Source organism: Engraulis encrasicolus, chromosome 9 (assembly GCF_034702125.1).
Source record: "Engraulis encrasicolus isolate BLACKSEA-1 chromosome 9, IST_EnEncr_1.0, whole genome shotgun sequence".
In the NCBI taxonomy this organism is placed as follows: Eukaryota; Metazoa; Chordata; class Actinopteri; order Clupeiformes; family Engraulidae; genus Engraulis; species Engraulis encrasicolus.
The window spans coordinates 24,209,067-24,224,066 of NC_085865.1; the positions used below are offsets into that span (position 1 = coordinate 24,209,067).

At 45.9% G+C, this 15,000-nt stretch overlaps 1 protein-coding gene across 3 annotated transcripts in view; it reads left to right on the plus strand.

Annotated features, from left to right (window-relative positions):
- ntng1a (netrin g1a) overlaps nucleotides 1-15,000 on the plus strand; it is a 160,361-nt gene that overhangs the window by 122,581 nt on the left and 22,780 nt on the right. Inside the window, exons 4-6 of one of the 3 annotated variants that reach the window (XM_063206134.1) lie at nucleotides 6,803-6,832; nucleotides 10,477-10,521; nucleotides 14,991-15,000. The exon at nucleotides 14,991-15,000 is cut by the window's right edge and continues 158 nt beyond it. In XM_063206134.1, the coding sequence (XP_063062204.1) occupies nucleotides 6,803-6,832; nucleotides 10,477-10,521; nucleotides 14,991-15,000 (85 nt within the window). The remainder of the gene's footprint in view (nucleotides 1-6,802; nucleotides 6,833-10,476; nucleotides 10,522-14,990) is intronic. The other 2 variants (XM_063206135.1, XM_063206136.1) reach the window with 2 other exon arrangements.

Consider the following 15,000-nt stretch of genomic DNA (forward strand, 5'->3'; position numbering starts at 1 on the left):
GAGATGATGAAAATCAATGGAGAGCTCCATAAACATAAGCAGCACTAATGCTCCCCCTATACAGCGCAGCGGCACAATTAGATCCCTGCCTCGCCTCTTATTGCCACGCCTCGCCTCGCCTCGCCTCGCCTCGCTGGCCTGCCTTACTTCCAGGGCCCCTGTCGTGTCAATTTGTGCTACCCGCCAGGCTAACCTATTAGATAGGGGCAGTCGTATTAAGAGGGGCAGCCGTGGCCTCATGGTTAAGGAGATGGGCTTTAGATCAGAGGGTTGCAGGTTCAAATCCCACCCTTTCACTCCCTACCTCACCCCAAACCATGACTGTAACCAATATCCTGTAAATAACTGTAAAACACTTTGTAATGTAATATAACGATTAATAACGATATGTGCTACCCGTCAAGCTGACCTACCATGGGATTACAAAGTAAAGCACAATCAGCTACCTGCCCTGCATGGCCTGGCTTGGCTTTGCTTCTACAGTGCCTGTCAAGTCAATAAGCACAAACTGTCGAGCTGAGCTACCAAGGCACTGAACAATCAGATGCCAGGTTTGGCCCTGTTGTGTCAGTATGAGCAACCTGTCGCTGACCAACCAAGCCACTACAGTAGCTGACCTTAGGGCTTAGGGTTAAGGTGTGGGCAGTTAGTATTAAAGCCTGTTGGTAGCTTATCCCGACGTAGCAGCCCAGTTTGATAGCCTGACAGAACAGCAATACAAGAAGCCTGCCAAACAGGCGAGGCGGCCAAGGAGGAGAGAGATAGAGATAGAGAGAGAGAATGTGTGTGTGTGTGTGTGAGAGAGAAAGAGAGAGAGAGAACTTGCGTGGGAGAGAGATAATGTGTGTGTGTGTGTTTGAGAGAGAGATAGAGAATGTGTGTGTGTGTATGAGAGAGAGAGAGAGATGAGAGAGTGTGCACGAGAGAGATAATGTGTGTTTGTGTGTGGGTGTGTGAGTGTGTGTGTGAGAGAGAGCGAGAGAGAGGGAGAGTTTGTGATTGAAAATGATTGCGATGGAGGATTAATCTAATGAAGTGTCACTAGACAGCAAGCATCTGTCTCAGGGCGGGATGACGCTTGTCCATAAAGCAAGAAGAGGGGAATTACATGGGCCAGCGGGCTAACGCTACGCTACGCTACTGCTGCTGCTGCTGCTGTTGTTAGCAGGCTACAATGACTGCACACGGCAGGCTTGTGCTTAACATGGTGTGGAATGTAAACACAGACGCCACAAAAAGCAGTCATGCACACACACACACACACACACACACACACACACACACACACACACACACACACACACACACACACACACACACACACACACACACACACACACACACACACACACACACACACACATGCAAAGACAAACACAGAAACACATACAAACAGATACAGAGAGAGGGGGGGAGAGAGAGAGATAATGCAATAAACACAAAATATACACACAAAAAATACCCACTACACAAAGATGTACAGCAAAAAAACGAGGTGTGTGTGTAATGTAAGTGTATTCTGTTACCAGTCACTGTTTAGCAGGTACAGATAGAGGCGTATACATTTCTGCCATTTCAGCAACACTTGCCTGTGCTTATGATTTTGTCATCAGTTCTCCACTACACACTGTACACCTCCCCCACAAGACAAACACATACATATGCTCACACTTGCACACACGCACACACACACACATATACTTGCGCATGCACACACCTACACCTACACACGCATGCGCACGCACACACACACACATACACGCACACACACACACTTGCGCACACGCATGCACGCACACACACACGAATGTGTACACGCACACGCACACACACACACACAACCTCCTTCCTTCCTCTACCAACCCCAACCCTACCTCCACCCCCGTCCCACACACACACACACACACACGTACACCCTGCCCGCCACTCCACCCCTCCACCCACCCTTCATCCACCACCAGAAATGCTGAAAGTGTCCCTCTGGGCCCATCCCTCCCTGCCTCCCCGCCTGCCTCTGTGGTTCTTGCTTACTGTTTAGCAAAGGCGTATGGCGTGGGGCCTTGTCAGTTTACAGGTCACACACACACACACACACACACACGCAAACACACGCACACACACACACGCACGCACACACACACACACACACACACACGCACAGAGCTATGCCGGTAGTGTACAGTGTTGCGTGTGATCCAGGGTCGGCTGAGATGTCACAGGCGTCTTTTATGAGGTTGGGAGCAGCTCTTGTACTACTGGGCAGCAGCACAATGCTGTATTATGTGTTGGTCACACTGTGCTTTTGAGAGCCAGGCTGCCTTTGTGTGTGTGTGCGTGTGCGTGTCCGTGTGTGCGTGTGTGTGTGCGTGTGCGTGTGCGTGTGTGTGTGTGCGTGTGTGTGCAATGTGCATGCAAGCGTGTGTGTGTGTGTGTGTGTGTTTGCGCGCGCGTGCGTGCGCGCGTGCGTGCGCGTGCATGCATGCATGCGAACGTGCGTGTGTTTTATTGTGTAGGACACATTGTGTTATCTAGTGAGCCAGGCTGTTTGGTGTGAAAGTTAAGACGTCCTTCATTTCTTTCTTTGCCCCTCTTATTCCTTCCTCGTCTCCTTTTGTATTCTTTCGTGTTCTCTTTACACTTTTTCAATCAGGTCCTTCCTACACTTTGACATGCTGTCTTTTTGTTAAATCCATGTGATGTGTGAATACTCCAAGTATTCTATCTGTCTACCATATCATTACTATCTATCTATCTATCTATCTATCTATCTATCTATCTATCTATCTATCTATCTATCTATCTATCTATCTATCTATCTATCTATCTATCTATCTATCTATCTATCTATCTATCTATCTATCTATCTATCTATCAACGTATCTACTATATTCTATGTGATTTCTGATGCCCTCTCAACTCTGGTTGTTGTATAAGTGTTGCAACTAGTCTCTCTCTCTTTCTCTCTCAGTCTTTCTAAATCATATTGCTTCTATAGTTTCCTCACCCCCAATATCATGCTCTCTGTGTCTCTGTCTCTGTTTCTCTCACCCTCCTCTGTCTGATCATGTACTCTGTCTCTGTCTCTCTGTCTCTCTGTCTATGTCTCTCTCTCTCTCTCTCTCTCTCTATCTGTCTTTGTTTCCTCTGTGTATGATCATAGGCCCCTCTCTCTCTCCATCCCTCTCTTTCTCTCAGTCTCTTGCTCCCTTTCTCTGTCTCTCTTTCTCTGCCCCTCTCTCTCTCGCACACAGCCGCCACATTCCTCACCCCTTCACTGAAATGTCATGAATTTGGCTCCTAACCATCGCTGTCAAGCCGCGATCAGAGGGAGAGAGATTAGGAAATGGGGCCTTGATCAATGGGCTCATAGTGGGAGCCCTGACTGCCGGCCCCACCCCCCGCTCCACACTGACTGAACTGTACTGAACTGTACTGCCTGCCTGCCTAGCTGGCTGCCTAGCTGGCTGCCTGGCCCACTTCCCCAGCCCCGCTGCAGCTGGGGGCCACAGAGGCCCTTACGTGTGTGTGTACATACACACCCACGCACATACGCAAGGCGCGCACGCATGCACACAGATACAGACACATGCACATGCACACACGGGTGCAGATACACATACACATGCAGGGAGCATTACAGTTTTTCTCGATTGGTTTGGCTAATTTCTTGAAACTGAGATGACATTCCAATAACCATTGGGTCATTTGGCCAAACATACTTACACTTCTGCACAACAGTTCAGATAACTAGCAAAATGCCATATACCTCCCAAAACAGCTCATTCTTGCATCAGCACTAAACCTTCTCCCACATAAATAGTCAGTACCATAAAAATGGCATATATCCTTCTCAATTGCTTTGGCCCATTTGCATTCATTTAGTCATTCTGTCAAAATAAACTGGATGGTTCAGCATAACAACATGGATCCTCATCATTTGCTCATATCACTCCAAAAGCAGTTTACCCATGTGTCAAAACTAAATTCCTTCCACAGTATGTCGTTTGCAAAAATGTTGAGAAATTAGCCAAATAACAGAGGAAACTGTAGTAAACACGGTTGTAAAATTATTTTCTACAAACTAGTAAAGTTACAATATCATCTGGCCTGTTGAACACTGTCTTGAATTTCTAAAATATTATGTCCTTGACTGGTTTGACAATTGTGTAGACTACTTTGCATATGATGACTTACACAATGAAATCATGCCGACATGTTTTGGAGAGGGCAACCATTACACTGAGAATTGTCCAATTCGTTTAGATAAGAGAGGTCAATTTGTTTGGAAAATGTGCTAAATGTATGCTCAATGTGTCAACTGAAGGGTACTTGTACATAGCTATCTGCAGAGATGTACTAAACATTTGAGACATGTACAAAGCATTTGGGATTTGATGAAAGCAATGAAAAATGCCATTCTGTTGTGGGAAATTGCAAGTTGGTTTGGGGATTTGACTGTGTTGTTTTGAGAATGTCATCTCAGTTTCGAGAAATTAGCCAAACCAATCGAGAAAAACTGTAACAGTGTTGCGGACTTCTATCATTTATTGCACATACGCATGCACACATATAGTACACACAAATTAAATCATGCATGTACGTGTACAAATGCACAAACGCACACATGCACATGCACATGCACATGCACACATTCTGCACACATACACACACACAGCCTATTCCTATGACTGAGCATTACTGTGAGCATGTGGAGGGGAGGACATCCTCTAGAGATCCTCTACTCCCCATAGAGAGTAGCTGGGTGACACATGATGACCATGATGTGACAATCAGCAGCGGTGTAGTCTACTTTTTTGAAGTGGGTATACTGTATATTCTAGCATTTTTTGAAGTGGGTATACTGTATATATGTATGCTATGCTAAACAATCGATCAATCTATTTTAAGTGGGTATACTGAAGTCCCTAAAAATTAGAAGTGGGTATACTCCATATGCCTGCGTTCTACGTAGACTACACCACTGACAATCAGGTCATGTTTGGCAATGTCATATGGAGTATAATAATGAAACTGCTCCAAAATCAATCCCATATACCCTATCATATAAAATCCATTAAAGTCCATATCGTTTTTGTGAAGAAAATGTAGACATTACTGTAGTTCTACATTCAGAATAGCTCATCTTTATCTTGACAGGGGCCCTAGTCAAGGTGGGAGGTGTTTTTTGTGAAGTATGCCGCCTTAACTATGAAGTGCTGTAGGAAAGCCTGTCCTCAGCAGCTATATGGTACAGCGCATAATGAGGGAACGGGAAGAGAAAGAGGCGAGACCAAGCGAGAGATTTATGGAACGTAGAACAATAGGAAGGACAAAGTTGACAAGAAAGTTAGATAAAGTAAAGGCAAAAGAAGGGGAAATAATGAAGGGCTGGTGCTTGTCATTCCCCGTCTCGATTTCTTCCGTTGTTTACCGCAGTGATCCTCCCACTCATCCATCTCTCTCTCTCTCTCTCTCTCTCTCTCTCTCTCTCTCTCTCTCTCTCTCTCTCTCTCTCTCTCTCTCTGTGTGTGTCTCTCCCCATCTCTCTATGTGTATTTATTTATTTAGTTTATTGTGTTTTCTGCTGCAGTCAGGCCTTATTGTGTATCTAGCCTTGTGCAGGGCTGTAACCAGACATTTTCAAATACTTTGGTCAAATACTGCGTGCTGTACCGCATATTATACATTTAGAATGCTCCAAACTCAAACTGGTAAGTTTGTTTTCATCACTGCCTTGAGGATAAATGGGAGTGGCGTATACAGACTGAATTTATCATTGTTGATCATATATCGATTTTTATCATAGATATATACAGAGGACATGACCCCTGTGTCCTCAATGGTAGTTGCAGCCTAGCCCTTGTGTGGTTTGACACACGACAGAGGCGTGCGGGCAGTGCGGATTCCCTGCACCCACTGTACACATTACCTGCACAGTAAATTAGCTGAGCCCCAAACACATTTCACTGACCATCAGCATATCTTTCCCCCCACTCCCAACCAAAACCCACTAGGGTAATGAACGAGTGGGCAGCTGCGTAGTCTAAAATACCCAATGTCCATATGGAAGTCGTGGCTTGGGCACGCTTGAGTTTCCCTCTCGTGTGCAGATTTTTGGGCCCTTAAAACACGCGTCAGCCATGTCCAACCCCCTCTCTCTCTCTCTCTCTCTCTTTCTCTTTCTCTCTCTCTCTCTCTCTTTCTCTTTCTCTCTCTCTCTCTCTCTCTCTCTTTCGCACACTTACCTGTGTGTGCGTGTGTGTGCGTGTGTGTGTGTGTGTGTGGCCCTTATAAGTGAGGCATTCCTGTGTGTCTACGTGTGTATGTGTGTCTACATGAACATGTGTGTGGTGTCGATCCCTTGAAATTGTTGCATGTAAAATTGTTCATGTTAGTGGGTGTGGTGTGCCTGTGACTGTTCAGTGTGTGTGGGGGGGTGTGTGCGTGCGTGTGTGCATGTGTGTGCGTGTGTGTGCGTGTGTACGTGTGCATGTGCGTGTGCGTGCGCGTGCGCCATGGGCTGTTTATCTGCACATTCCCACTGTTGGGCTTCGTGTACAGCGCCCTGTGACAGCTGGAAATGGCGAATTAGGAAACATGATGGATCTGAGCTATCACAGATTTCCCCAGTGATACATTTAATCTAGCAACTGAATGCATCTGTTTATATTTGCACATGTATCATGCATTGCGGTGTAATGTTTGTGTATGTGGCAAATGATGAAACTGACTGAGTAATGAAAGTGACTGTGCACTGACCTTGTCTCCCTTCTTTCCCCTCTTTTTTTGTCCCCTCTTTCAGGTGTCCCGCCTCTGTCAGGTGGCCCAGTTAGTAAGTACAGCAATACATAACAATAACCAATCAAAAACACTTGTGCAACACACATGTGGCCTGCACAATTTTGTTTTGTCTCACAAGTCTGCTTGGTGTTAGCATAAGTGTTCATTTCTGACTAGCACAGCCCCCCATTACTTGGTTCAGAAAGTAAGAGATCGCCTGTAATTGAACTGGAAGTATTAATTACCCATTGGCTCGATGCAGTTTTCCCAAACAAAAACACCCACATAGCTGGCGGGCCAACTGTCGGTTATGTGGGCGTCCTAATTCATATTCAGAAATGACAGTCGAGGCTTATGCATGCATTCTAAACTGCCTATTGTTTTTTTTGGTTCGTTTTTTTATTTCCCTTTTTATTATGTTTTATTTTTTTTTGCATTCCCGTATGCATTATAAATAAATGCCGAACTGGCTTATTGAAGTTTGAGACCTCTCCGCCCCGTATAATGCTGGAAAGGTCATTTAATATAAGCGGTGCAGTGCCTGCCTCTATTGTCACCCACGGCCACAGGCCTTTGATGCCAAAAGAAATGCCGGGGTTTTTTTCCCACAACAGAGAGGCTCACCGGAAAAGGAGAAAATAATGATAAAAAAACAAACCCAGGCATAGTACCTGAAGAAGGCAGAAATATTGCACAAGTCAAAGTCCAGTCCAATGCCGACTTCATTTTCTGGCTTCGAACTTCCAGGCGGTACTTGTCTGCCTATGCAACAAGCATAGCCTTTTACAGCGTTGGCAAGAAAAATAGGAGACAGAGTGTGCATAAAGCAAAGATACCAAAGATGTCCTTTTCTCTCCTGCAGATCTCCCGTGACATTTTCCAATGACCTGCAGGTCACGCTCTGACAGAAGTAAAATTGAGGTTAATCTTGTATTTGGCATAGACCTTCCACACATTTTTTTTTCTCGCTCGAATCTATGAGAGCTATCTATGAGGGTTACAGAGTCAGAAATAAACACAGGCAAACTCCAAGTATGCTGTATACGTACTGTAGTACCTTCCCAACCTATGTTGCTTTTGTTGTTAAGTGTTACGTGTGGTCGTCCGTCCGCAGTCGCCTGTGCATGGGTGCTATGCTTTGTTATGCTGCGCTGTGCTTTGCTATGCTGAGCGTTCTTCATGCCGCACATCCATTACATGCCTGTAGTCATAACCCTACTCGAAGACATTCGACCCTCTTACGTGCCTTTGCATAGATGTGAACATTACTGCATGTCGCGATTTACTAACTGTACCAGGAAGGACTCACTGAACTAATTATGCTCCATGCAATCCATTTTATCCTAGTCTGGTCTGGACTTCAGATCCAATCATTCTCTCAAGACACCAAAGACATCATAAAGTCTTCACTCCCCTTGCTAGTCATCCCAAGAGGGTGTCCAGAACAAGAGGAGATCTGAGAGTCGTAAACATGTACACTATACTTAGCTGAAGAAAATACAGAATATGTTAAGTTTTATCTCAAGAAAACAGTAGAGCACTTTTGTAGATTGCAGAGTTACACACAGCTTGTACAAAACGGAATACCCAGAATAGAGAAAAGGAATATTCTTTTCACATCGACTGTTGTCTGAGGGTAATTGAATTCCTTATAGACTTCCCTCAATTCTATTTCAAGTTTATTAAGTGAGCCAGAATTGCCTAATGCAGACGTTTAGGCAGTATTAATATTTTAAAATACCACTCTGCTGACAACGAGATAGCATTTCATTATGAGAATGTGCTATGATTAAAATCTGTCAAGTCTCATTTGCGTGTTCATACCCCTTCCAAATTACCCCTTCAACAAAATGATTAAAACCAAACAGATGTGACGAATATCCACTCCCTATCGATTCCTAATATAGAATTAATACCTTTTATTACATTTCCACTCATCACAACCTGGCGCCTTGAGTGTTGGTAGAGAGCGAACATGACAACAGGCCCATGTGGTGTGTGTTGTCCTGTTTCCAGCTAACACCTGGTTGTCAACATGAATTCTGGGTCTTCCTAGCAAAGCAGCTCCCTGTCCAGCTAGACTATAACATGAAAGGTTTATTCTGGCATTGCACCATTGACAAAAATGTGGGACCAACTGTGTGCATTCAAAATGGTTCAAGCTGTTTAACTGCGCATAATTGGCCAGAAGGATGTGAAGGATGGATTTTCACCTCCAATTGGATGTTCCCTTTATGGTGCGGTGCAAGACCAACTTGCCTGGGAAATATATAGATGAACTTGCTGTATAGGTAATGCATGATGGCCAAGTGAGTCCTTCCTGCATGTCTTACCTGTAGATGTAGCCTACTGTGCTGCAGCCCCTGACATACCCACTAACGACATACGCACTGACGCATAAACCTCACTAATCACTCTGTGCCTAACATCAAAATTACAGGACATCAAGTTGCTAATTTCATCAATTCTTCTTGATTTATCCATTGATTTTTTTTTTTTATGGTCCCGACGCAATATTTTACTTTTTTTCTAAATGGAGCTTGAACTGAAAACACACTCACAATACATTTAGGCCTAATTAAGCCATCACCCAATGGCGATCCAAATTAATTCCAGCCAATGATTAGATTATTCTTGAATCGATCACTTGTGTTCATATGTTTATGTGTGCCTGTGCGCATGCCTCCCGTCCCACCCCTTTATCCACCCAACCCCCAGTAATTTAGGAATCCCCACACCCTCATGTGGTTGAACATCATGGACACATCCTTTTTGACCAATCCCCACCTCCTCCCTCCCCCTAATCATACGTATTCACTGCAGCCATTGGCTGAGCATCGGCCCTAAGGACTTTAGTCAGAAACAGGAGATTGGTTAGTGGTTTGTAGGTGAATGAGAGTTCAGTCTTAGAGAAGAGAACTCGCTTTGCTTGACACAGCACCCATTTCACCAAACCAATGCATCCTCTTCCTCCTCTCCACCAAGGCCACGACGACTGGCCTCACCACCAACCCCAACAAAATTATTTCCCCGTGAAGGAAATAAAGACTTTGTATGTAATTATGAGGTTATGCTTTGCAATCACTCACCCCCCCCCCCCCCCCCCCCCCATTCACAGCATCCTCCATTATTTATTCATTGTTATTCTCCTTCTAGAAATACACTGTAATTAGATATTGATTGAATAATCAATTTGATGGATTGACCAGACATCTACCAGCCTTAGATCTAGATAAATAACACAGCACTGCATGTGTGTACAAAACACATCGGGGGGCGCAAAGAAAAGTTCATGGTCAGAACTCTGACAATGTGTGGTATAGCTTTTTTTTCCGTTTGTTTCTTTATCATTACCACCATTGACGCTGACGAGAACATTAGACATGGGAACTGCACAATTACATACAATGTCTGGAGCTATGTGCAAAAGGTCTGTGGGGATGGCATCCATTGCTCGTCTCTCTGTCCCGCCTGGCAATCACGTGTCGTGCAAGAAAGTTATGCGTCACGCCCCCCCTCCTCCCCCCTCCCCAAGCCAGAGATGTTTTGTCTATAGATGTCTTGTGTGTCCACCCACGAGTCCAGCCTCCTGTTCTTCTTTATAAGACATCATTCTTATACTCTCTTAATGCATCTGATGAAGCCTCAAACTCAGTGCATCCTTAATAACTCATGGTTTCTCCCGATTGCATGCAGTTCGGCAGAATGTCTCGTCTCTAGGGGTTGCTAACCGAAACCAAGGTAGGATACAATTCAAACTCGGTTTGGAATCTCTCTTAACCGCATCTACCTCATACACAGGATCTGGAAAACGGGCTTTTTTTTACAGCAACTTGTTTTACGTACCCAGTATCAATCATGACAGCTCCCATCAAAAAAAGGATGTTTCACATTGCCTAAAATGGAGCATGACTTAGACTTCACCAGCCTTTAGTTTCTGTACAAGATTCCGTAGTATTAAATGAGAAGGTTCTGGAAGTCTTTTTTATCCTTCCCTGTGTATCCAATAGCTGTGCCACGCTTCCTCACTCTGCTTCTGTTCTAGAATCTCCTTCATAGTTGCAGTCCTTCACCCAATGCAATGCAGAGCGCCAAAATTCAGCAGCCCCGCTCCAAAAAAAAAAAAAAATCCATCCACTCAGCTAGCCAACACAGCCCTCCTTGCTCATGGTGGTCCATTTTGCTTATCCCTTTATTTTAATTGCCCGTGACACTCTTAGGAATTAGATATTCTATTCCAGGAAGTGGGAGGCTACCCAAGCGCTTCCCCTGAGCTTTTTTTCTCTCTCTCTCTCTTTCTCTCCCTCTTGTCTCCATCCGCACAGAGATTCAGTCCAGACATTCTCCAGATAATCCTCGCTACATAAGCAGTAGCTACGCTAACCGTGCCAGGGGAGGAGAATGAGCAAAAGACAAAAAGACGTCGATGGGGGAAAATAGCCTCTCAAACAGCGCTTAAGATATAATTCTTGTTTTGTCAAATGGAAAAAAAGGACCCAAGTGGTCTCAATGACTTAAGACCGTTTAGGGCGACAGATATATTTCATCTCAGAAGAGGTTTGTAAGATTACAGAGGTCTGCCAGCTACGTGGCTGTGGGCTGGTGGGAAAAGAGGAAATGGGTTTGTGCACTTATACTCCGTAGAAAGGGAACGCAAGTGCTGTTGACTTGTTGCAAGGAACTGCAGAGCCCTTCAGTGGTCTCAGTGGGGAAGCCCCGTTGTAGGAAGAACCCAGTCATGCATGCAACCTACACTTTAAAGTTTGTCATTAAAACCGAGCAGGAAGAGGTTGTCTCAGTCTCTTGGCACATGTAATGGCACTGTTATGACATCGTTTTTATGCTTTTTTTTATCGTGACTCTGAACATAAAAGGGTGAGATTACAGCTTGTGTGCTAGGCTAGAGAAAGCCGAGGTCCCGACACGGTCTTGTGCTGAAAATGATCCCAGTGTGTATGCATTTATGTACTCCTTTCTTTGTTTTGAAGCAAAACTGTGAAGGCGCAGACATGACACATGAGGAACTAGCGAGCTGTGTCATCTCTTCTTTGATCTGATGGATAAAAGCCCTTACTTGCCCCCTTTCCTTTCTCTCTTAACCCCACAAGCATTGGATGTGAAGTATGATCTCTTATAACTGGCTTTAAGCTTGAGCAAGTCGTTTCTTATACTTGTTTCCTTTGATTTGTCCAGTAGCTCCGCAAGTAGTCCCCTCAGAGCAAGTTGCAAACAGCAAGAGAGGTAGGAGTTCTCAGAGATTCATACAGTGTGTTGTGCCACCACCACCCACGTGCAGTGCCCCGTGCCCCGTGCCCCGTGCCCTGATCCTGATCCTGTGGTGTCTTAACACGTCTCTCAATCCCCCTCCTGCCCCAGTGCCCTCTCCAACTCTCTCCTTCTTCACACGAACACACTGTATGAATCTGGAATGGTAGTTGTATGCCATAGGATTACCCCCCCCCCCTTAAACCTCAAGATTTTGTTTCCCTCTGACCCTTACACTAATCCACCAGCCCCTCCGATGTGTGTCTAACACCCTGAGATCTGTGTATCTTCTCTTCCTTATTTTTTTCCAACCAAATGTGTTGTTTGGGTTTTACCGTAATCACGCTGTGAATTTTGATTTTTTTTCACAAAAGTCTTCCGTCATTGTGATATACAGTGCTACTGGTTATAGCCATTTTCATCTGCGTTTGTGTGCCTCTACGGTATGTGTTGATGCACAGAGGAAGGACTGACCGTCTTGTTTAGTACCAACCAAAGACCTTTACAGTAGGTGGCAGCTTTTGGGAACAAGACCCTTATGACGCTTACGGTCACATAAATGTATACAGTAGCTGTATGCATTGCATTGACAAGTCTGTTCAAGTCTATTCAAGTCTATTCATAAGACACGTGCACAGCCGCACGCACACACACAAACATAATCTTTTAATCACTGGAATCTGCCCATGACCCACGACTGTCACTTCCCATTCACTTTTACACAAATACACAGTCAGACACATGCAAAGAGAGATACAAAGCGAGCGAGAGAGAGAGAGAGAGAGAGAGAGAGACAGAGACAGAGAAGGGGAGAAAGAGGAAGAGGAAGAGAGAGACAGGGATTTTACAGTACATTGCACTCCTTCTCAATCTCTTCAGTATGTCCGAATGACTGCATGTCCAGAGCTGAGCTTATGGGGCCTGTGGGTTGGCCGAGCTCCACACCAGGCTTTGAGGAGTAGTCACCCATGACCACTGCAATTTGCAGCAACTCATGTGGCGGAAGGCAGGGGATGTTGGTTTTTTTTCTTTCTTTTCTTTTTCATTTTTGCTCTTTTATTATATTTTCTTCTCTTCATGTTTGTGTTATGTAACCTGCAGCATCATGTCAAACTGCTTCATCAAGCTACATCCGCCTCATCCACATTCTACCAAAACCTGCACCCACGTGTGTCCATATCCCAGTGTCTGTCCATTACCCAAGGTTAGGTCTCAGCACAATATATAGAGACTATATATTTTATACACAGTACACACACGCTTGAACGGTGAATCCCCCTACTGTTCAAGTCTAGTTCCAGCTCCTTTTTTTTCACCCCTTCCGAAATCCCTCTCTCATCTCTCTCTTACTCGTCAGCTCCAACCTTGACAACATCCCTCCTGAGAGAGGATGGGAAAAAAAGGTGTGGTGTGTGTGTGTGTGTGTGCCCATGGATGTAAGTTTCAAACGGTGGCCAGAGCCCCGGCCTGGTTTTGTTTGAAAATTACATCCCTTTCTTGTCATATGACCTCACCCCTAACAACAACGCCCACCACTGCTCACCTCCGCCCACTCACCACCCCCTCTCCAACCACCCCAGCGTTGTTATTTCCTTCGTGGTGTTGTCTACCCGCCCAAGCTTCCTCCTCCCTCCCACCACAATGACAACCTCCTTCTCGCTCCTCTTACCATGCATTGTGGTGTTTCTCTCAGTCCAAAATATCTCTCACTCACGCTCTCTCCTTCCTCCTCCTCCTCCCCTCTCTCTCTCTCTCTCTCTCTCTCTCTCTCAATTCTCAATTGATCGTTCTCTCTCTCTGTCTGACTCACTTGATCGTTCACTTGCTCTCTCTCTCTCTCTCTCTCTCTCTCTCTCTCTCTCTCTCTCTCTCTCTCTCTCTCTCTCTCTCTCTCCACGTCTTGGTCTCTTCCTCTCACAACATGCTTTTTTCCATGACTCCCCAAGGTGATCTGACATCTAACACTGTTGGGCTGGCTGTGGCAGAGTGCCGCTCTCTTGCACGCTTACTCACGCACCCCTCCCCCCCACCACCCTCTCTCTTTCTCTCTCTCTCTTTCTTTCTTGCACATTCTCTCTCACTCGGTGCTCTGTCTCTCTCTCTTTCTCTATTGCGCTCATTCTATCTTTCTTCCTGCTCTCCTTTGCTGTCTCTCCCTCCCTCCCTCGCTCTCTTTCTCTAACTCTCTCTTCCTCCCTCTTCCTCCCTCTCTCTCTCTCTCTCTCTCTCTCTCTCTCTCTCTCTCTCACTGTGCCACCGATTCTCTCTTTCCCCCGCCTCCTCCCAAAGCCATACTAACCCAGCATGCAGTGATTTACAAAGAGAGAATCTGTCCAGCCTGCATTGTCGGACCACATGCCGACCGACTATGCCTATGACTGACACACATGGCCTAAACGTAGGAACCCCTCTCTCCCTTGTCCCTCCCTACCCCACCCCTCCCTCACACCCGGTCTGCTCTCCTCACTACCCCCTCACTACCCCCTCACTACCCGCGCCTGCCTTCTCCTCCACACCCCTCCCTCCCTGCCACCTGCCCTCCCTCTCTTCACTTCCCCAACCTGCACCTCTCCTCACCCCTTTCGTTCCTCGTCCCTTTCCTTCCTGCACCACCACCTCCCTCCCTCCTTGCCTCTCTCCCTACTCAACTCCTTCCCTCCTCTACTCCCCTCTTCGACCCCCCCCTCCCACCACACCCTTCCCTTCACTCTCCTCTCTTCTCCTCCATTATCTCCCTTTCTCCTCCACCCCTCCTTGCCTCTCTCCTGTCACTACGCTCACCCCCTTTCCTCCTCTGTCCCCTTCTTCGACCCCCCCTACCCCCAACACCGCACCCTTCCTTTCACTCTCCTCTCCTCTCTTCTCCTACACTACCTCGTCCTCTCCTCCACCCTTCCCTCTCCCTCTCCCCCCACCTCCCCCTTCCCCACCTTGCCTTTTGCAAGACTGCGAGTG